Genomic DNA, 22,903 nt, shown 5'->3' with positions numbered 1-22,903 from the left:
TTATCACCTTAACCGTGTTTTTAAAGTTTACTTATTTTGAGAGAGAGAGTGTGCGGGCAGGAGAGGGGCAGAAAGAGAGGGAGAGAGAATCCCAAGCAGGCTCCATGCTGTCAGCGCAGAGCCTGACGTGGGGCTTGATCTCATGAACTGTGAGATCATGACCTGAGCTGAGCCCAGAGCTGGATGCTTAACCAACTAAGCCACCCAGGCGCCCTGCCCATCACCATGTTTAAGTGCATAGTTCAGTGACAATAAATACAGTCACACTGGTGAGTGACATCACCACCATCCCCTCCATAGCTGTTTCATCTGCTAAAGTTGCAACTATATACTCATTCAACAATAACTTCCCACCCTCTCTTGCCCTCAGCCCCTGGCACCCACCCATTCTACTTCCTGTCTCTATAAATTTGACTGCTCTAAGGTCTCATATAAGTGGAATCATACTATCTGTGCCCTTTTATGATTGGCTCCTTTCACTGAGCACAGCGTCTTTAAGGTTCATCCATGCTATAGTGTGTGTCAGACTTCTCCTTTTTTTAAAAATTTTTTTTCAAAGGTTTATTTTTTTAGGGGCGCCTGGGTGACTCAGTTGGTTAAGCATCCGACTTCGGCTTGGATCATGATCTCACAGTCTGTGAGTTCGAGCCCCACGTCAGACTCTGTGCTGCCAGTTCAGAGCCTGGAGCCTGCTTTGGATTCTGTGTCTCCCCCTCTCCCTCCCCTGCTTGTGCTCTTTCTCTCTCTCAAAAATAAATAAACATTAAAAAAAAAAACGTACTGTGGAAAAGGAATGTAAAACACTACATTAATCATTTTTTTTTAATGTTTATTTTTTAGAGTGAGAGAGCATGAGTGGGGGAGAGGGACAGAGGGACAGAGTATCCGAAGCGGGCTCTGGGCTCACTGCACAGGGGCTCAACCTCATGAGCCATGAGATCATGACCTGAGCCGAAGTTGGACGCTCAACGGGCTGCGCCACCCAGGCGCCCCAGAATGTTTTCCTTTTTAAGACTAAATAAGGCTCCGTTGTATGTGGAGACCACAGTTTGTTTATCCACTCATCCACTGACTGACACTTGGGTTGCGTCCACATTTGAGCTATTGTGAATAATGCTCATTATGAACACAGTTGTGCGAAGATCTCTTCCAGTCCCAGCTTTTGGTTCTTTTGGAGATCCCCCCCAGAAGCTGGATCACACGGCAATTTTGTGTTTGATTTCTTGAGGAATGTGTGCCTGTTTCTGACCGCTGACCTTTCCCACACATGTGTTCCCAATGCCGCCAGCAAAGCCGCTTCGGGACTCAGCCCGGCATGGCCACCAGGGCTGTGCACCAGGAGGGCACCGGCAGTGCTGGGAAGGCACTGGTCCCGCGTGCTCAGGGACGGAGTGACGGCTTCCACTCACCATAGATTTGCCCGTTGATGCAGCACTTCTTAAAGGTCATGATGTTTTGCGTGAGTGTCCCTGTCTTATCAGAGAAGATGTAATGGATCTGGCCAAGCTGCTCATTCAGCGTGGTGGTCCTGGCCTTGGCGGGCGTGTCCTTCTCAGGGTAGTACATCTGCAGGTCCCAGTTTATGAAGTAACTCTGTCCCAGCCGGATCACTTCCACGCTAGGGAGACAAGGCAACACGTTAGTGTGGACGGTGCTCTCGGATATGGGAGGCGGGCAGCGAGCTTTCCCCTGACTTGTGCGCCCCGGAGCCAGCTGCCCATCTGCCAGGAGACAAGCCACGTGGTGGCCCGTGGGCCCAGCCTCCAGGTGCCCCCGACCGGACACATCCTTCTCCAGCTTCAGGGTTACTGCGCCTCATTCAGTGAGTTCCCACTCATTCCTGACAACATCTGGCCACAGGACCCCATTCCGGGAACGCAGCCCTACGGGACCAGGGACAGGGTGATGACGTGGCAGTCCTTACTCTCTTTTTTCTCATTTCCATCACATTCAGGACACCTGGAATGGCGGTGTTCGCGCCTGCCCCCAGCTGTCGGTGAGGGTCCGCTGGGTTACGGAATATGTGTGCTCACAAAGAGGCCCAAAAGCAAGGAAGCTTCTGGCAAATAACCTCTATGTTGTGATTGCACACTTTGAAAAAGCATAGTTCCCCCCACCCCCACCAAATTTCTATAAGGTTATAGAATGTCCCAAGTAAGATAGTCTAAAGTAATCATCCCAATTTGAAAACTTTAAGGGGTTAAATATATCTCAGTTATGAGGATGCTGTTTACATATCCAGCAATTGCTAACTAGGCAGAAGATGTCTTTATAATAAATTAAAGAGATGGAAAAAGAACTCCCTCCCTCCCCCTGTAAATATTTCCTGAGTGCCTACTATGTACAGACACCATTCTAGGTACGGGAGGCTGCATAGGTCAACAAAACTGACAAAATCCTACCTTCAAGGAGGCTACCTTCTAACAGGGACAAATACATAAACTCTAAATCTAGCGTGTGGTGAAAATTCCCCACAGGACATCAAAGCAAGGTGAGAACAGAAGAGACAGAGTGATAGTTAAGATGGAGTGGTGTTTGGACAGAGACCCAAAGGGAATGAAAGAGCAACCATGTAGATAAGAGTGGAGAATGTTCCAGACAGAGACCAGAGCTGGTGTAAAGGCTCTGTGGCAGGTCCTGGAACCGGTGAGGAATATCGAGGGGACTGAAGTTGGAGAGACCAAGGAGGGGGCAGAAGTTCAGGAGGTTGTGGGAGGGAGGGGACAGACATCACAAGATCACGCTGGGCCTTGTGGGTTACAGTGAGGCCTCCGTAATGAGTTTATCCTGAATGAAATGGAAACGAAGGGTAGAAAACAAAACAAAGGGCAGAATGACTTGATCCAACTTATGCTTTGGAAGGACCTTTATCTCTAAGAGAAAGAAGGAAATCATATTGGTTACATGACATGACTTTGTAAAACCAAAACGACATACACGGTTTATTTTATAACATGCATTTATAGTTCGAGACAAAATAATCTGTTGAATAGCTCCCTCCACAAAGGTAAACCTTATCTCTGGTTTTTGTTGTTTTTTCTCCTTTTTTTAAAGCCATTGCAAACACATGATTCCCCAGGGCTCTCCTTCCTAGTGAAAGAGCAATGTTAACTACATGTAATAAGATTAAAAACAAAACAAATGCACAGGTAATAAAATTAAAATAAACTAAGTGCTTCTAATTACAGAAGCATATGTGATCCCGTATGTCTCTGGGCTGTTACTTAAGTGGAGGTCAGAGTAGATTCTGGCTGAGTATATTCCAAGGCACAACTCCTCTTGCAACGGTCTAAAATCCAACTGATGAATGACAGTGAACTTTGACAGTAAAGAAAAAGTTTAAAAAAAAAAAACAAAAAGGAAGAAATCTCACCAAGCAAGGTGATCACCGTTTGTCACAGATATGACCCTGACTCCTTTATGAGGGTTCAGATTAAGATAAGAAACAGAACATTCTGAGAGGCTGGATGAGGGCAGGGAGAGAGGCATTCCCATTGGTAGTGACCAGCAAGTGTTTTACAAGCAATGGCTGTACCCGTGGTAATAAGGAAGACACAGAGAAGAGATTAGGAAGGCTCCTAAAAAGAAAAACGACTAAGCTTTTCCGTGTGAGTTGAAATCTCCAGCTTTCTCCCAAGGCCCTTTCTGAAGCCTGGGGCTTTGAGTCCGCTGAGAAGCAATCTTACCAAGTGAGTGACTTCTGAACCCTGCTCATCTTTATCTATAAAGTGGTCAAGATACAAGGTGCGGTGCTTGGCACAGAGCACACACTCCGATGTTAATTTCCTCTCCCTATATTACCCCCAATTCTGAAATGAAAGCTATTTTCTTACTTGTTCCTTATGGCCTTTGAAACAATTATTGATAGAGATGAAGGGGCAAAGTTGGGAAAACGTACTGCATTCTTCCCATAAGGCAAAAAGCCAACGAGAGGGTAGCCTTACCTGACATAGAGAGAGATGGGCACCATGGTGTTTAGAACAATGATGTAGCCCCAGAAATTTAGGAATCCACGGTAGGAGGGTGTAAAGTCTTGTCCGTCATAGAGGTACCAAGAATAATTGCCAACTTGAGCTTCCCAGTAAGCATGGCCGATGGCCAGACCAGCAGAAAGCAGGATGAGAACAACAAAGATCTGGAAGACAAAAAACATTGAGGTGTATTTGGAAGATGGATGGCCATCCCCCAGAATCTCACAGATGCCAGTTAACCTCGCACAATACTCCAGCACGTTTACGATTACTTGGTAGTCTGCAAAAATAACACACTTCAAGGAAAAAACAGTGCATAAGAATGCTTTGAGAGCCTATTTGAGTTCTACGATTGCTTGATTTATCTGACAACACTTAGGGGCGCAGTTTTTTTTTCCCCAAAACTATTGTTTGAAAGAGAAGGTGGTGTCTTATATTCAAATCCTTAAACATTCTTACATTACAGGATGTTCTATCAGTTACTTTTACTTTGAATAATATCATACTGTTTGGGGAAGATAGCTTAGCATGAAATAATTTCAAACAATGCTGAACTGAGATGTTTATAGAAAATATTTGATGGAAATAACTTTTTAAAAGAGACTATAGAGGGGCGGCTGGGTAGCTCAGTTAGTTAAGCAGCCAACTTCGGTTCAGATCATGATCTCACTGTCTGTGAGTTTGAGCCCCGTGTTGGGCTCTGTGCTGACAGCTTGGAGCCTGGAGCCTGCTTCAGATTCTGTGCCTCCCTCTCTCTCTGCCCCTCCCCTGCTTGTGCTCTGTTTCTGTCTCTCTCCAAAAAATAAACAAACATTAAAAAAAGAGAGAGAGAGAGCATAAGGGAATTTCACCCCGATTCAGGTAATTATTCCTGAAGACTTAATTATCACTTAAGATTTAAGACTGTTTATGAAGCAGTACAGTGAGTATTCTGTTATGGAAATGATGAGTATATGCTTCTGGGATGAATGTAAAAGTCAACTCGCCCAGTGGTGTTTGAATAATTGTGGGTAGGAATATGATTTCCGAGGACAGACTGACATTTCTGGCTACAGATTCCAAAAGTGCTCTATCTCAAAACAATGTGGCTCAGGAGGAGAGATGAACTCTGGCCATAACCAGGACAATGACATGGAAAACGTGCGTGAAAAGTTCAAATAAAGATTTCATGAAATGGGAGATCAGAGGGAAAAAAAGAACTGCCCCTTAAAGTAATGTATTACTTTTGTATGACTTTAAATATGTACATGTAATTAAAGTATGGTAAGTATTAGACATCCCTAAAAGCTTATGTACTCAAATTAAACGAAGTACTTGGGAAAAAATTAATTCTCATTGGGAAATTGGAGGACAGCCTCATATTTTGGGGCCGGGCCTGAGATGCTGTCTTTAAAAGACTTGCTTGCAAGGTTGGCCTTTGGCCAGCATCTGGGAACTCAGATTTTGGGAGGGTTTCCTCCCTTCCTCCTCCTTCCTCTCCTTATTTCTTATTCCCTGATAAGAACGGCTCATTGTGCCTAACTGTGTAAAACAGTATGGTTTAGGCTGATCCCTTACATTCCTTCAGGGAATCTGGAATTTTGATATATCACTGGCAGAGGGGGCCTATGTGACCAGATCCCAATGAAACCCCAGGCACTGAGTCTCCAATGAGCTTCCCTGATAGAGACAACATTTCGCATGGGCTGTCACAAACTGTTGCCTTGCTGTGTGACCCTCCTGGGAGAAGACTCTTGCAAGCTTGCAGCTGGCTTCCTCCAGACTTTGCCTCAGAAGCCTTCTGCCTTTGCTGATCTTGCTTGGTAAAATAAGTTACAGTAAGTCATAGCTGTGAAGGCAACTAGAGATTCTGTGAGTCCTTCTAGGGAATCACCAAACCTGGGGGAGGGGGTGTCTTGAGGGCCCTCAGCACACTATATTTAGCCTCACCTTATATTTAGATTTATACACTACATCGTGGGGGGAGGGTTGCTTATAAGAGAAATGCCCCTTTGAGAAACTAATAGCAGTAAAATCAACCCTGCATGGACTCCAGGAGCCCAGCCCACTAACTTATCTCGGGCTCCCTGGTTTTCCAACTGGTCATTCCAGTTAACAAAATACTCAACCATTCAGGGGACCCTACAAGTGGAACCTCCATTCCCAAAAGGATTCTCCAATTAGAATAAGGCATTTCTGAGAGAATATATTCTCTCTCTTGGGACATCTCATGCGTTTTTCTGCCTGGCCTGCAGAGGTAAGATTTCTCTATATAAGGAAAACATACAACAAAATTAGAGCAAAAGATAGTAGCCTAGCCTCTCATCTACAGAAACAGAAAATAAATACCGTATAAACCATGTAGTTCATCAAGTAATCAATTTTAGTTCTTTTGAATTTGGTTTTCCCACTATTTTTCATGATTTTCGTGTCAGCACCTAAAAATGGAAAATTGAAGAGAATCAATAGTTGGGAAAATCAATGCTGCCTTTCATTCCGACGGAGGATGAACAGAAGAGCAACCCCTTCCTTTAATTTTAAAAGCACACATCAGGCGTGCCTGGGTGGCTCAGTTGGGTGAGTGCCGACTTCAGCTCAGGTCATGATCTTATGGTTCATGAGTTCAAGCCCCCCATACCAGGCTCTGTGCTGACAGCTTAGAGCCTGGAGCCTGCTTCAGATTCTGTGTCTCCCTCACTCTCTGCCCCTCCCCTGCTTGTACTCTGTTTTTCTCTCTCTCAAAATAAACAAAAAAAAAATCTTAAAAGCACCTATCAGATCAATTTTCAAGAAACTCTGAAATTACCTGCAAAAACGACCAACCCATGGCAGAAGTCAGTGTTCCTAATTACACAGCCACGTAATAAAATTTTATCAGCATCCAAAGGAAAAGTCATGTTCCTCCAAAACAGTGTTCCTGTAAACTTATCCAGTCGGTTATTGGGTTCCTCACATTCAATAAAACCTTCAGAAAAATATGATTCACATAAGTATTCACATATGAAAGATTTTCTGGTTTTAGTTAATTGGGACTGAGTTGAACAACTAAAATTTAATAAAAAGTAAGACATGTTTGCACAAACCATCAAATGTCGCCAGTGAATTTTCTCTCTGGAGATGCTGGTGTGTGATTTCAAGTGCCATTTTGAACTTGAGATTGGTTTCTCTAAAGGAGGGGGGGAAAGGAATTAAATGAACAAAGTCTGGATCTCAAAAAGGAATATAAGAAAAACTGTGCAAAGTAACGTTAGGTAGACCTGGAAGCAGAAGCTAGATCATTAGCTTTTCCTATTTTCAAACTCTCAGTTTGCCTTGGAACTTCCGAGTTCAGTGAGGTTATTTCCCAAACTACAGAAAAACTTCTGACTTGGGAGATGTTGGTCCCATTTGCTATGATTGGGACAGAGGCATTTACAAGCATCCTGTCCTCCTTCTTACTAATTTACCTCTTACCGCCAGTCTAGACTTAAATACCACACCGCTATTAAAAACCTTAGCTTCTAGGGGTCCCTGAGTGGTTCAGTTGGTTAAGCCTCTGACTCTTGATTTCAGCTCAGGTCGTGATCTCAAGATTGTGAAATCAAGCCCCACATCAGGCTGAGTGTATTGGGATGCTCTGCCTCTCCTGCTGCCCCTCCACCATTCATGCACTGGTGCTCGCTTTCTCTTTCAAAATAAAGAAGCTTTTAAAAAAATTTAGCTCCTAATATTAAATCACATTAAGATGATTCTACAAGACATATTTGTTACAGAAAGTGCTTGGACTCTGTCAATCTGTTGCTTTCTAGAGTGAACGACTCGCTCTCAAATTTTTGAAAGATAATTCTATTTAGGAAATGAGGAAAGGAGGTGGGAACCTTACCTCCTAATACTTGGCACACCCCACCCACAGAGCAGGGAAGGCCTGTGCTCAAGGACACACAGAGCCAGGCTGGGCACCTGGGCTCTGGACGGCCATGCTGCTCACACGTGACACACAGCCTTCTGCAGGCTCCACGAATATGAACTCCGGGGTGTCCACATATTCAGAAGTTGACCTGCGGCCCTCAACGTCCCCATTCGGTTTCTGTCCCGAAAGGGCAGGTAGGATATGCTACCTTTGGAAAGCTTTCAAGTCTCTCACTCACAGGAATGGAATAATAGCCGTTTTTTAGGGAACACTGATCAACTGACTGATTTATAGACCAAAGACAGTCCTGGTTTTACAGAGATGGTCTCAGCGCTCCATAAAGGAGTCAGGCGCACCTAGGGAGTGAGGGAGGGTGCTCATATCAGTGGGGGAGATGCAGACATAAGCCTGGAGAGCCAGCACCGGCGAGCAGCGTCCCAGGCCTGCCACTTACTGAGTGACCTCGGGCAGGCTACTTCACCTCCTTGAGCCTCACTTTCCTCACGGGCAATGTCAAGGTAATAATCTCATAGCGTCGCTGAGAAGATGAAACGAGCCAGTACATAAAGCTAATGCAACTTAGCAGGCGCTCAAGGAATGTATTCAAAACTGATCAAAAACAGAACATTATTGTCTGTTAAGTGGTAGCATAGAAATCAGAGCCAACAAAGGGAAAATTCAAAATTGTTAACAAATACCTTAAAATATCTGTTTTTTCTGAAACTCATTATATCAATCGACATTCATAGGTGTCCGGACACTGCTCAGCTGTATACAAAGGGCTCAGGAGTCCATCCTTTTACCTTCCTTAAAGGTGGGGGGAAGGGCAGTTTTGAAAGCCCCACTTTACAGATGGAATTGAAGAAAGAGAGGTTGGTCTGCTAGGGACACTGCTGGACAGCCAGCTAGTAGTAGAGGCGAGGCTAGATCTCAGGGCTTCTTCAGATGCAGTTTTCAACAGAATGGATGTGCCTTTAACAGTCAGCCTTAAAACAGGACCAGCAAAGACCCACTTACCCATCCAGTTCAGCTGTTTCAACATAGCAGAGGCTGTTGGGCTCAGAGCTGGACAGAAGCAGGATGTCAGCCTGTGAAAACAAGGCACACCAATAACACAGAGATTCCCCAAGGCAAAGCTGAGCGCCCGGGAAAGACAGAAGCAGAGGAGAGAGGGACGTGGGGCTCATTCACTTACGGGAATAAAATCATTTTTTCTCAGCCGAATGACATCTCCAACTTGAATCTCTTTCCACTTGGCAATTTTGAACCTGAATATCAAAAATAATGACAGTTTACTGGCCTTTTAAAAGTTACTGGCAAAGGATTTGGGACTATTCTTTCTAGGAGCCAAAGATTTCTGGGAAAACGTGAATAGCACAGAAAAAAACGTTTCCTAAAAGTTCAGCCATTTAATGATGAAACCACATGAGGTGGTCATACGGATCAGTGTCCTCTGAAGGAAGCGGTGAGGACGGTAACGATTTTGAGGCGTTCTTTCCATCCGACGTCATGTAACGAAGGCTACTTAGACGTGTGGCAAGGAGATACTTGGCTCCTCTGTTTTTGCTCACGCCCCGTGCTTCCACTCTCCCGTTCTCTAGCCTCTGGGTTACCCACCACCTGCTTAGGATGCGGGTCCCAGGTGGCCCCAGAACAGGAACGGATCCTGGCTCCCGCACAGGCCACCCGGATTCCTCAGGGAACTTTACAGCCTGTCTCCTTCCTATTAAGTTCCCTTTTCAACGAGCATGGATTGCTTTTATAATAAGTCTAATAAGGACATTGAGAAAATGCAAAATAAAAAGAACTATTTTTCCATCTTAAATTTCACAGGAAATACCCATTTAAAAGTCTAACAAATCATCATTTTAAAAAGTTGTAAAATACAGCAGTCTGTTTTAAAATTTTTCACGCATAGCAAAGATATCCGTAATACAGATTATGACTCTATCACAACTAATAAACTTAATATTTGTTGGAGGCAGAACGCCAGTGACCGTGTCATGTCCTCACATTAATTCATGCATAAGAGACCTGGGGATTTAAATACAGTTTTGTTTTTCTTCTAAAATACATTTTAACAAATGCTTACACCCCAGTGTGACCTATTTTATTAGACTCTAATACACAATTCTTAATCTCGGGATTTTAAAAAAGAATTTGGCTTATCTTTCAATAAATTAAATTGTAGTTAGTTTACATTTCAGTATTTCTAAAACTGTAAATGAGAATTTGCACATGGGTGTCAAATTATAAATGAACAAAAAAGAACCTTCTTGCCACAGCTCTTTGGGGGTATTAGTGACCATTCTGTTGGACTTTTCCAGCGGGACATCTGGTTTCCCCTTGGGAGGTCCCGCTGCCCTGGCCCTCAATGCCCAAGTCCCCACACAGGCTTGACCTTCCTCTAGGGGGAGCCAGAGCCCTGGCCCTCTCAGGTATGCACTCTGACCCCCAGATTCAAGGCCACCCAGAACTACTCTTTACCAGTAGAGTTAGCCAGGTTGTGGGCTATTGCCAGAGTTGTGCAGGCAGGCTAAGAATCTTACTGCTCTTCATTAGAACACTGCTAAGTGATTTGAAAAGTAACCTTCAGAACAGAATCCATTTATTTGAAACGGGGAAAAAAAAAAGCCATCCCAATAGATTTATAGACTAACACAGTCCATATCCAAATTAGACATAGTGGAACGGTGCCTGTAAGTCACCTTATTTTTCTCAGTGTTGACACATAAAAAGTCTTTGAATTGGGCTTTCACCACTCTTTTTTTCTTTTTTAGTGAGGTATAATTGACATACAATCTCCTACAGTTTCAGGTGGACATTGCAGCGATTCGACATTTTCTTAGCCTATTTTGAGCACTTGACTGTGGTTCTGCCTCTAGGCGCCTGCTCAAAAAAACGACTCATTACTGGTCTGTTAATCGGCACGTTGGTCACAGTGGACAAGATTTATTTAACATTTATTGAACACTTTCTGTGTGTTGGAGGCTCTGACGGACAAAGAACAACCAGACACCATCAAGACAGTCTCCCTGAGAAACGTATAGTTCAGGACAGAAGAGGAGACACCTACTCAAATAATTCTAATAACAGGTCAGAATAAGAAGGATGAAAGCAACACACTCTTGGCTGCACAGGGAAGGGAGAAATCACTTTAGCTGGAGAATCTGGAAAGGGGGTCAAGACATTTGAGCAAAGCCCTGAACACATAAGTTGGGAACAGCAGTGATGGGGTTCCCAGACCGAAGGACACATGTAAACACGTTAGTGCGAATGCCACAGGGCTCAACGGATGAGTGCCTGCATCCCAATTTGGCTGCAGTCCCCGGGGTCGCGAGGAGGGTACCAAATCTTAGTAAGTTAAGAGAGACCCTTCCAGTGAAGGCTGCTGAGTCAAAAGACTTCTAAGTTTGGAATGGCTATTTCTGACTATGTTTCTAGACAGACTTACGCATTCTGTTCTTGAAACTAAGTTAAAATTAAGGACAACACAGTACCTGCCGTCCTTAATGACCTCACACGTCCTATTGTTGACTTCATTATCCATTTTATGGCGAGCCTTTAGAAGAGAAGAGGGCAAAGGTTACTTTAATATTCTCAAAACACAAGGTATTAACACCAAAGTGAAATAAGCGCACAGCAGTGTGGAGAAAGCTGCATGAGACATCCTTACCACGTCGTCTACCAGGTCTTTGATGGCCGTGATGCCCAGCACCAAGAGCAAGGGCACCAGGGTGGTGTACCATGCCAGGGTCGTGATCTGAGGAATTGCCTGAAAGAAATACAAGGTAGATGTGTGTGCCCACAAAGGCGTGGCTTCTACCGGTAACGGCGAATTCCAGCCTCCCAGCCTACGTCCCTGCAGACCATGTGGGAAAGTCATCTAAGCCTCCAGCCAACCACCTTCTTGCCACCCTCAGTGGTTTATGGCCTTCTGGAAGAGACCCCAGAGAACAGTGGCTCCTGAAATTGTTTCATTGAGACCTTAACTGGACATCAGGGGGGCTAAAAGAGACCTGCCCCAAACTTTTTGGGAAAATCATAACTAATGGGGAGGGGTGTCGTGGGGAGCTGGTACAAGTAGTCCTTTGATCTCATGGGGACATGCATGTAGCAGGCTCTCCACTGCCAGTTCCTTGGCCAGGGGTCTCTGGGGGTCTCAGGATGGAGGCAAGGACGGCAGTAGGTAGTAGCCGCCTCTGAAAGCCAGGATTGCATTGGGCCTCAGACAAAGCCCTGCCTCCATTAAGACAGCTTTCAAGTTGGAACAAAAGATTGGGAAGCAAATTTAGTAAAGATCTCTTATAAGTGTCTATGCATCATCAGTGTAGTCATTAAAACGACAGGCTTTGCGGTGAAGGTCCTGGATCCAAGTCCTGCCCTGTTCTCTCACTTAGGGCTTTGGGACTTTGAACAAGTTCCTGCACCTCACCAGGCCTCAGCTTCTCTGAAAATGGAGGTTATGAAAGCACTTACATCACAAAGTACAAGAATTAAGTAACGTAACAAGGAAACGGCTATCTGAAGCTATTACTATCACTCTAACTCAAGTTGCTAGATCTTAAGAGAAGATAATTGAGTGTTGGTTGCCACATAATTATCAATGTTCCCACCTTCCCCATTTCCTTGCTAGAGGAAATAAGGGAAGAATGGCAGTACCTTCAAATTTTAGCATTTGTCTCCACGTGAGCCGGTTTCAAAGGTCCCTCTTGATAACAGGACCATTCTATACTATCAAGCTAGTAGATCGCATATCCTACTAAATCTATTGGGTATCCATTTCTCCCTCGTGTTTCTTCACCACTCGCTGCACCTTCCATCCCCACCTGGACACACATACATGTACCCATTTTCATGAAACTCTCCTCAGTGAATCCCAGCAGATGAGACGGTTTCCTAAATCCAATGCTTGATGTAAAGAATTTGATAAAACCAAGTGGCTACACTATCCTTTGTCGCCTGCACCTCAGTGCTAAAGGTTGATAATCCGGTAACTAGAGGGTGTAGAGTTCCTTTGATTATAACAACGATTTCTAGATAGGCAAAATTAACACTCTAGATAAGCGAATCCATTGCCACAATCAAGAAGAAAACAACTCAGGAAAAGAACAGGCCTTTTGTCAACATGAAATCCAGTTCACAAAAATAATTTGAGAATTATGACCAATATATTAATACAAATAAATAATATTTAATACAAAATTAAATATATTAATACAAATAAATAAAGCATCTACATGAAAAACAAAGGGCAAGCACACAATAAATGGAATTGTAAGGTACAGATACTTTTACAATGGGAAGGTTTTAATTGTATTCACTTCAGGGAAGCCAGTTTTAACATTCACATTAGCACGCAACTGAGGTTTTTTAAATATAGAATTAAACGCTTTCCATTTGCTTCCTTTCCCTTTTCATTTAACACGATCAAACTGGTTCTGTATGAGGCACTCTTTCCTTACGTGCAAAAATCCTGATGTTAATACAACAATTTCAAGGTTACATGTGTCCACAGCTTAAATGTTACTGAGTCATCATAACTCAACCCAGATTTAAGATATCAAAGGGCATTACCTGTAAGATAAGAAGGACCAGGAAATAGAAATTGGCTGCTCTCTTAAACTGCTCAAACAAATTCATCGGTAGAAAGGTAAAGGCATTATACTTGTACGTTTTAATTGCATTACTCTGTTGGGGAAAAAAAAAAGTGAGAGAGTCATTCTACATGGGGCACACTTTTACCCCTGATGTATATACACCTGCGGAAATCACTAAAGCCTGATGGCCTACGGGGACACAGGGACATGGGCCAGGAAGACACCGAGATTTCCTTTACGCTTTTAATTCTAATCAGGCCTCCCGATGACTCCTTGGAGGCTCAGGTCAGAGACAGCAACAAGAAGCAGACAATCCACTTCTAAGCTCTCTGTGGCAAATCTGACTGTGAGCAAATGGAGGGTGCTGGCAGATTCCTGGACTCCTCAGAGCCTCTTAGAAAACAGGGCAGGGGCGCCCGTGTGGCTCTGTTGGTTAAGCGTCTGACTTCGGCTCAGGTCATGATCTCATGGTTCTTGGGTTCAAGCCCCATGTTGCTCTGTGCTGCCAGCTCAGAGCCTAGAGCCTGCTTTGGATTCTGTATCTCCCTCTCTCTCTGCCCCTCTCCTGCTCTCTCTCTCTCTCAAAATAAATAATAAACATTAAAAAACATTTTTTTAATTTAGAAAGTTAAAATCCACTTACCGCATATTTGCTCTCCTTAATACAAAAAAACTTTGTGTTCATAAATTGAGGCTGTTCATGGAAGCTTCGATCATTTGCCTTGACTTGCCACGTACAATCTTTTAAAAAGGAAGAGACAAGAATCCATCAAGAGGGAGTTTAGCACATTGTTGGGGGCTGAACCGCATCCTTCCCTCGTTTATCTGGTAAAGTCCAAACTCCCACTCCATGCCTCACAATATAACTTTATTTGGAAACAGGGTGACTGCAGATGTAATCGAGTTAAAGCGAGGTCGTTAGAGTTGATCCCAACCCCATAAGGCGATGGCCTTCTTAAAAAAATAAAAGCAGATTTGCACACGGGTATGAACAGTGGGGAGCTGGCGTGAAATCACAGGGGAAACACGGGCACCTACAAGCCAAGGACAAAGGCCTGGAACAGACCCTTCCCTCACAGCCTCAGTGGGAACCAGTCTTGCCCACACCTTGACCTCAGATTTCCAGTCTCCAAGTCCGTGAGTCAGGCTCCGCTGTGGAAGCTACCCAGTTTGTGCCACTGTGATGGCAGCCCTAGCCGATGAACGGACATACCATAATTCCTAGAATGTTCATGGGACGTTGGCGTTCTAAAAGAGTAATCCTCATTTAAACATGGCGCAAACAAAATCCCAGAACCCACCGAAGGTCACAGCTAAATTATTTTTTCCACTCATGTACTTGCTTTGTAAAATTTGTAGCCCATGAAATACTGAGTGAATAAATCAAAGAAAGAGGACATCATCAACTAATTCAACATTTTTTACTAAGTCTTGACCACAGATCAGTGTGCACTGCTTTTTAAAAAAATTTTTTTTTTTACGTTTTTCATTTATTTTTGAGAGAGTGAGACAGAGCATTAACTGGGGAGGGGCAGAGAGAGAAGGAGACACAGAATCCGAAACAGGCTCCAGGCTCTGAGCAAGCATTCAGCACAGAACTTGACATGGGGCTCGAACCCATGAACTGTGAGATCATGACCTGAGCTGAAGTCGGCCGCTCAACCGACTGAGCCACTCAGGAGCCCCAATGTGCACTGCTTTACCTCATGTGCTTAATGTCACATACAAGGCACCAAGCAGACCCAGGCCATTCAACAGACGTGTCTAAATTCCAAGGAACCTGAGAAAGTTCACAGCCTCTCTACTGCCCGGGGAACATTCCTCACCGAACAGGGGTCCCATGAAACACTTCTCCCAATCCCGCCCCCCTGCCTGCACTAACTCTTTCTGACCTGACTCTCCTTGGGCGTAGTTTTCTCCACACTTGCTGGCAGATGTTGCCTACTGGTTTAACAGAGCAATTCCCAACTCTGTGAGGATCACATCCTTCCTACTTCCTCCCCTCCCCCCCGTAACCAACCACAGTCCTAACATCTGTGCTTGTCACCCCCTTGTTTTCCTGTACAGGTTTATCAAGTATGTATCCCCGCAAATAAGTTATTCAGGCCAGTTTTGAGCTATATCGCTTGCATGCTTCTGTGAAATGCTTTTCTACTCTCAACACTATATGAGTTTCATCTACACTAATGTCATGTAGCAGAAAATATACTATTCGTTGCTGCTGTTTTCTACTGTCATGCATATACCACAATTTCTCGATTCTTCTGTTGGTGAATAGTTTGGGTGTTTCTAGCATCTTGCTATTATTATAAATCATTTTGCTATAAACATTCTCAGATTGTCTTCTGGAAGTCATAAGATTTTTTTTCCAGGTATCGCCTTAGGAGTGGAAAGTGTGGGTGATGACTTTTCTACTTGCCCACAAACTTCCCGTGCCCCTCCTCCTTCTCTTGACTGTCCCTTGAAAGGACAGGAGTCCAGTCTATGTTCCAGAACCCTTGGGCAAGGGAGAGAAAGAAGAAGAGGAGAGAGAGGTGGTGATGGTAGGACTTCAGCTACGGCATTCTGGAACCAGGCAGGAAGGCGTGAAGCAAGGTGGCAGCCTCCTGCTGGCTCTGAGGAGCATGAGCATGAGGTGGGGGTCTTCTGACCGAACACCGGGGACTCGAGCTACACCATGGTGACACCACGCCATCAGTCCGCTGTGAGATTACCACTAGGCTGTGGAAAGCAGAGGTTCGAACAAAAGATCTGTTCCATCCTGAGGATGTTTATCTAAACTGCAGAAAGGCAAGCTAGAAGGGTCTCCAGGAACTCTTCTCCGAGCCTGGGCCCCCACAGTACCTTGCTCCTCCATCTCCTTTTGAATGAGACACAAGTTGACAGTCCCTTTGCTCCCCAAACCCAGCCCCTGGCTACCCTCTGCTGTCTCCACAGTGGCTTCCATGTTCCTCCCTCAACAGCCCGAGACACAGCACCCACCTCTCTGTCTCACGGTGGGACCACTGCTTTGTGGTAGAGCTGGCGCTAATGTTGCTCAATGAAGAGCCAACCCAGTGGCTCTTACTTCCAGAATGAGCAGGAGAAGGGCTCCTCCCTGATTTGTGAAATATCTTGGAATCCCTTGTGGTGGGGTTGTAGCTGCTGCTTCCTGGGCTGCTCCAGACTTCTTTCTTTTTGTTGTCTCTAGTGGCTCCACAGCTGGCCGAAGATTCACTGGAGGTGGATTTCTGAGTTGGCCTGTCACCCCTGTCTTACAGCAATTGTCATCCACCCCGTGGTGATAGGAATTCCTCCTCCTGGGTTTGGTCCTCCCTTCTTTCCTTCCGAGCTTTAGCACGGGGCTTGGAGGCTCCTTGGATTCCATCCTGTCCACTTATGTAGCCTTCACTCTGCAAGGCTGAAATGACGGTCCCACTACTGCATTAGCGGCTTTGGCGGCAGGCCTGCGGGGAGCCTCTGGGCCTGCAATCACCACACTGTCCGGGGACAGCCCGGGGCCTCCCATGACATGCTGAATGTACCCCCGGAGGGTACACTTGCCGACCTTCTGAATGGAGAAGGTAAAGCTCACGAGGTGAGGTCTAATTTATCTCTGGCTCCAGTCCTTTCTATCTCAATGGATCACCTATTGATGGAGCCCAGCACCTCATGGGAATTTCAGCTAAAGGGACCTTTCTAACACAGAGATGATGAACCTGGCCGTCAGGCTGCCTCCGCAGAGGAAAAATATTTCCACCCACCTGGTTTGTCTTTGCCCATCTACTCCTGAGGTCCTCGGTCCCATGATGTATAGGTCGGTTGCTAACATGGGCTCAGGGCTTAGTATGTGTAAGGGAAGTATCAGGCCAAGCAGTCCAGCTACTCTGTCCACTTTGCTGTACCGACTGGGCCTTCTTTTGTGACCTCTGCTCCCAACCGCCCTGAGAACTCTGCCCATGAGCTGATGTCAGATGGTTGCTTATGAGCGTAGAGTTGACCTTTCCACCAAATATCAGATTGTGCTTGGCTTCCGAACAGGAAGGCATAGGCATAAGCCTGCCGCTGCTATGAAGGCTCAGAACAGGATGCTGTCAGCCGGGGAGAAAGGTTGAGGAGGCACTTTTTTTACACCAGGTTCTCAAGCGACTTGTGTTTGAATGTGTACGCTACATGAACCTNCCGCCCCCCCACCCCCACCCCGCAAAATGGCCACGGAAGGAAATTAACAACTAGTGGGACTCAACCAGTTTGGGAGACGGGAATATATTAAAAAAACACTTTCAAGTAAACAATGCTAAAAGTATCCATCTTATATAATTATCACAATAAAGACATACTTTTGAAAATATTGTGTTTCAGTTTTTCAAATGATTCATTTTCTAGACTTCTTCCCTACAGAAAGTACAGATAATTTTGCAAAAGGGACAAGCGTGGGCTACTGAAGAATGCAAATAATTAACCTTGTTACTTTTTTAAACACCACAATGCCGTTACTGAAAATTCCTCTTGCATCATTTTGGTTGCCCTTCATTGGGCAATCGTAATGATCGTGTCATTACAAATACAGCTGCTCCCAGCACCCCTGTAGTTAAAGTGCGATTTTACCAAATGGGAAAATTAAACTGGAACTGTCAGACAATTCATAAGCACCATCGCAGTGTGTGTGATCTATTACATAATCAGAAATATAACGTATACAATCACAAACATTTCTTTTCCACTCAAATAGGACACCTAAATAAAAGCAGGTAAAAGAGATATTTTATGGGATCATCTTGAATCCATTCTGTGTTATGGTGATTTGAAAATGCATGTGCCTTTAACGGTTTACTTTAGCGTGCTGACAACTTACAAACACCTCCGGTCACCAACCTTCCAGAACTTCACTGAGTTTCTGTTCTAAAATTCAGGAAGGCTGAGACGAAAAATGGACAGGATTCTTCAAGAATCAAGAAAAGGCCAAGGAGGGGCGCCTGGGTGGCTCAGTCAATTAAGTGTCCAACTTCGGCTCAGGTCATGATCTCACAGTTCATGGATTCGAGCCCCATATCGGGCTCTGTGCTGACAGCTCAGAGCCTGGAGCCTGCTTTGGAATCTGTATCTGCCTCTCTCTGACCCTCCCCTGATCATGCTGTCTCTCTCTCTCTCAGAAATAATAAATAAAACATTGAAAAAAAATTAAAAATTAAAAAATAAAGGCCAAGGGGAAGGGATAAAAATCGCTCTCAGAAAAGCTCAACAGGAAAGAGTAAGCCGCCCTTGTAATGAGCTGGATTCTTTCATCCCCTTCATGGCTCTTTAANCTCCTCTGTCTGTCCCAGCTCTCTGCCTCATCCCCAGCCCATTTTGATGTGGATGCCTCCAACACAAAGCAGTGTTTGACCTCAAGCAGGGCCAATGAAGGGTCTAGCGGAAATGACCTTAGTCTCTTAATTTTATGCTTTTGATAGCACCTTGGGGAGATAGGAGAAAGTAACCAAGGTATCCTCATCTGCAACATACTGAGCTTAACCACAGGAGTTTTCTAGTTAATTTTAGAAATCTGATTGTAGTCAAATAGTCAATAACCCTATTTCCAACAAGGTTCCTTGTCTGACATAATTCAGACAAATCAGAGGGCAAATAAATGGATGCCTTCTCCTAATTCTCCCCTGAGCTTTATGCTAATTGCTTGAGGAATATTTCAAGCAGACACCATAAAAAAAGTAAAAACTGTGTTCTGTGGTCAAATACATTTGCAAAAGACAGCAGACAATACTGTATCCCTCTGCTGGACAGTCAATGGACCCAGTGATATATTAAAGGCTCTAAGAAGACATTTTTAAAATTTTAATTCAATCTTTTCAAAATTAATGTGACCACAGGCACATTTTTTTTTTTTTAATCATTGAACACCTATTGAGAAACGCTATGCTAAAGCACATACCTTTAGGAAGGGCAGCAAAATAGCATTCAAAGATATTTGTCTTTTGGATCAAACATTAACTAATTACTCACTTGGAACAGAGAACTTTATTAGACATTTGGACCACAAGGCTAATTTACAGAAAAAGACCATATTTTGTCCCATGGGTGCTTGGGTGCCTTAGTCAGTTAAACATCCCCCTCTTGGTTTTGGCTCAGGTCACGATCTCATGGTTTGTGAGTTTGAGCCCTATGTCAGGTTCTGTGCTGATGGTGTGGAGCCTGCTTGGGATTCTGTCTCCCTCCCTCTCTCTTTCTCTCCTCCACTTGTGCTCTCTCTCTCTCTCTCAAAATAAAATAAAATGTTAAAAAATTTTTTTAATTACTTACAAAAAGAAGATATCTTGTCCAGTTTTCTAGAATGAAAATACTAAGAGAAGAAATAATAAATTTACAAGCAAAAAAATGCATGTATGTCCCTTTGGGAAAAAGCTAGGAAGGTACCAACTAACAACATCATGTAAAACCATCGATGCATGTGTCTAGATATGCATTTAACATCAACCATTCCTGAATTTGGTAAATGTGTATTCAGTACATCTAAACATTGCTAAGTGATATTCAGAGTGCTCCTACGGTCACCAAAGTCTTTGATCGCTGCCATCTGGAAAAGGAAGTAAACTTCACCTGGCCCCTCATCCTTACTGCTGGTTCTGAATTCTTGGTTAGACACCAGCAACCAAATAGCTACATGGGTGGGTACAAGTTGCAGTCGGCCAGCAGAAGAAAAAGATCAAAAGCTTAACATCAAAAAGAAAAACCATCAAAAACAGAAGAGAAAAATGGGTAAAGGACATGAATAGACCTCTCCTACAAAGGGAAATACAACTGGTTCTTAAATATGTGAAAAGATACTCAAGTTCATTAGAAAAGAAGTATAATTCTTTGGGGAGGTACCAATTTGTACCCTGTAATGGCAACATGTTGGCAAAGAGTAAAGAGGACGCACTGGGTTGAAAAGAGTGGAGGGTCAGGTTCTTGGTGGTCTCCGTGGACGGCAATGTGGCCATATCCACCAGATTTTCACACACACATGCATGAACTGGTGGAGCAATCCCACTTCTAGGAATTGATCCCCCACATATATATTCCCACACGGGAGATACAACGCATGTTGGTGTTCTTTAGTGCAGCCCTATTTATCAGAAAGATTAGAAACAACCCAAATCTCACCACAAGCATCTACATGACAAAAGTATGCAGTCTGAAAAAAAAAAAAAAAAAAGACAGTTTTCTATGGACTCAGAGGAGAGATCTCCAAATAACACTAAGTGACCAAAGCAGGGGGTGTGTGCCATACTGTCCTCTCAGCCATGTGACACACAGAATTAATGCACAGTAGGGATGCATGCATGTACACATACTAGCACATGTGTGTTTATGGATCTATAGGTATCCAAGGGCACGTGTTTGTAAGTCTTCTTTGCACATACAAGCGTATGTATACTTTCAGGAGGACATTTGAGAAACTGACAACGTCAGTTTCTTTCTGGGAGAGAAAACTGCATGGCTGAAGGACAGGGGAGGCAAGGAAGGAAACTTGATTTTCACCATTCCCTTCAATAATTATCTCCAAATGCATGTACTATCTTTTAAAACAGTACATTTGCAATTCAACTCCTTCCCTCTGTAGGTATACATATAAAGCCAATATGTATGCTGCTTGACTTTCTTATGGTCATTATACTTAAGTTTACTATTTTAAAAACTAGTTTTCTAAAAGGCAGTGGGATGGTGCATGGGAATAAATCAAGAGGGAAGAATAGAAGAAAAGATGGAAGTCTATGTGGTCATAGCTTCTGAAGCCCAGCCAAGCCACAGGGCTTCAGGACAGCAATGCCATGGTCAACTGGCAGTCTGCCTTGGTCACACTATTAACAGCAGTGAGCAGGATGTATTTGACATGGACAAGTCTGAGGGCAGAAGATCACTGCAGTCATTGATGTGAGCCCAAACCAGAACTAAGGGACTGGACATGGAGAGCTGATGGATTCAAGAACTATAGGACAATGTCTGAACGTGGGCAAGAAAGAATGAGAAATCAAAATGAGAAAAGGGTGACCTCAGGATCCCAGGCTGGGTGACTGGATGGACAGAAGTGCCAAGAGTGAGCTAGAGAACACAGAGGTGGAAGTCTAGTTGGGGGGCTGGTGAACTGAAGAGCCTCGAGGATGCATGGGGGGAAGGGAACCATCCAGGAGTCACAAAAAAAGATCTGGACTCCAGGCTGAGGTTGAGGGCAGAAATACAGATTGGAAGGTACTGGACATGCAGATGTGGGTTGAAACCCTGAGCATAAATGGATTGCATTGGAAGTGAGCATGGAGGTAGTTTTAGGACAGAGACTGAAAGAGCCAGGACAGAAAGGACAATGACACTGGAAGAGAGAGGGTGGCTGGGGTACAGGAGGCCTCCCTGGGTAAGGGGCGCAGAAGGATGAGTGAGTTTGCACAGCCTTGAGTTTCTCAATGTATGGCGATAAGGTGGCTCAAAGTGGGTGCCCTCAGGAGGGCACTGGTGGTATGACCAGCTCTTGAGAAGACAAGAAAGGCATTAGCCATAGGCAGGCAAGAGCACTGAGTCAAGAAATGATCATGTTTATCTGCTGGTTTGTGTGGTATTCATAGCACTCAGCTCTGCTGCCCCCTCACTCCACCTCATCTCCCCAAATAGAAAAAAAAAAAGCTCAAAAGCTGAGAGAATGAAAGCAAAAGGCCAGATGCTGTGGCTTGTTTATGAACACACACACACACACACACACACACACACACAACTTTGCTCCTTGTTCTTGGCACTTGCTACAAAAAGTGGACAAGTTGGATCACCAAACACCTGTGAGAAATGCAGACTCTCTGGCCACACCCCAGACCCGGGCACCAGAACAGCAATTTAACCAGATCCCAGATGGATTCCTATGCATGTGGTGGGATGAGTTTCTTTTAGCTTGGAATCCCCAAGAGGGGCTTTGATCACATCCTGCTGCCCAGGGCTCCAGCCCCAGGGAGTTTTGCTTTAGTCTGGGCTGAGCCCAGCCAAGGTCCCAAGCGATCCCAATTTGCAAGCGAGGTTGCCATCCACTGGGTCAAGAGCAGAGTTTTTTCTCAGCCTTTCTCCGGCCTCCATCCCACCTGAGGCTGAGGAGTCCTCCCCTGTCACTGAAGCAACATACCACAAGGTTTGAGCAAGGTAGGACTTCAAGTTTTCGACTGTTTTTTGAAATTAATGTCTTTCTCCCTCAGAGAATCTTTATTCTCATGGTACCTTCCCAACTTGATGTGCCTACTAGTCATCTTGTTAACAGATACTGATCGGCTGGTCTGGGAGGAACCCAATGTTCTACATTTAATTAGCACCCAGGTGAGGCTAGCTAATAGACCTCGCTCTCAGGAGCAGGTGCCCTAGGGGAGGAGTCAGACTGTTGTACTGATGTGACATTGAACCTGGTGGGATTCATTTTAAAATGAAACTCCAGGCCCCTGTGGAGTTTACAAAGCTCCACACAAGATTCGGTTGCATCA

General features: G+C 44.4%; 1 protein-coding gene across 2 annotated transcripts in view; it reads right to left on the bottom strand.

Annotated features, from left to right (window-relative positions):
• The window catches only part of ATP8B1 (ATPase phospholipid transporting 8B1), a 116,949-nt gene that overhangs the window by 28,175 nt on the left and 65,871 nt on the right, over positions 1-22,903 (bottom strand). The window contains exons 3-13 of one of the 2 annotated variants that reach the window (XM_077777688.1): positions 14,083-14,180; positions 13,417-13,530; positions 11,516-11,614; positions 11,340-11,401; positions 9,035-9,107; positions 8,857-8,927; positions 7,034-7,116; positions 6,757-6,915; positions 6,300-6,388; positions 3,945-4,135; positions 1,410-1,618 (exon numbers count right to left, since the gene is read on the bottom strand). In XM_077777688.1, the coding sequence (XP_077633814.1) occupies positions 1,410-1,618; positions 3,945-4,135; positions 6,300-6,388; positions 6,757-6,915; positions 7,034-7,116; positions 8,857-8,927; positions 9,035-9,107; positions 11,340-11,401; positions 11,516-11,614; positions 13,417-13,530; positions 14,083-14,180 (1,248 nt within the window). The remainder of the gene's footprint in view (positions 1-1,409; positions 1,619-3,944; positions 4,136-6,299; positions 6,389-6,756; positions 6,916-7,033; positions 7,117-8,856; positions 8,928-9,034; positions 9,108-11,339; positions 11,402-11,515; positions 11,615-13,416; positions 13,531-14,082; positions 14,181-22,903) is intronic. The other variant, XM_077777689.1, reaches the window with a different exon arrangement.

Source organism: Crocuta crocuta, unplaced genomic scaffold, assembly GCF_008692635.1.
Source record: "Crocuta crocuta isolate KB4526 unplaced genomic scaffold, BGI_CrCroc_1.0 scaffold36, whole genome shotgun sequence".
NCBI classification, from domain to species: Eukaryota; Metazoa; Chordata; class Mammalia; order Carnivora; family Hyaenidae; genus Crocuta; species Crocuta crocuta.
The sequence above is the reverse complement of the archived record's forward strand: the minus strand, read 5'-3'. Positions and strand labels throughout refer to the sequence as shown.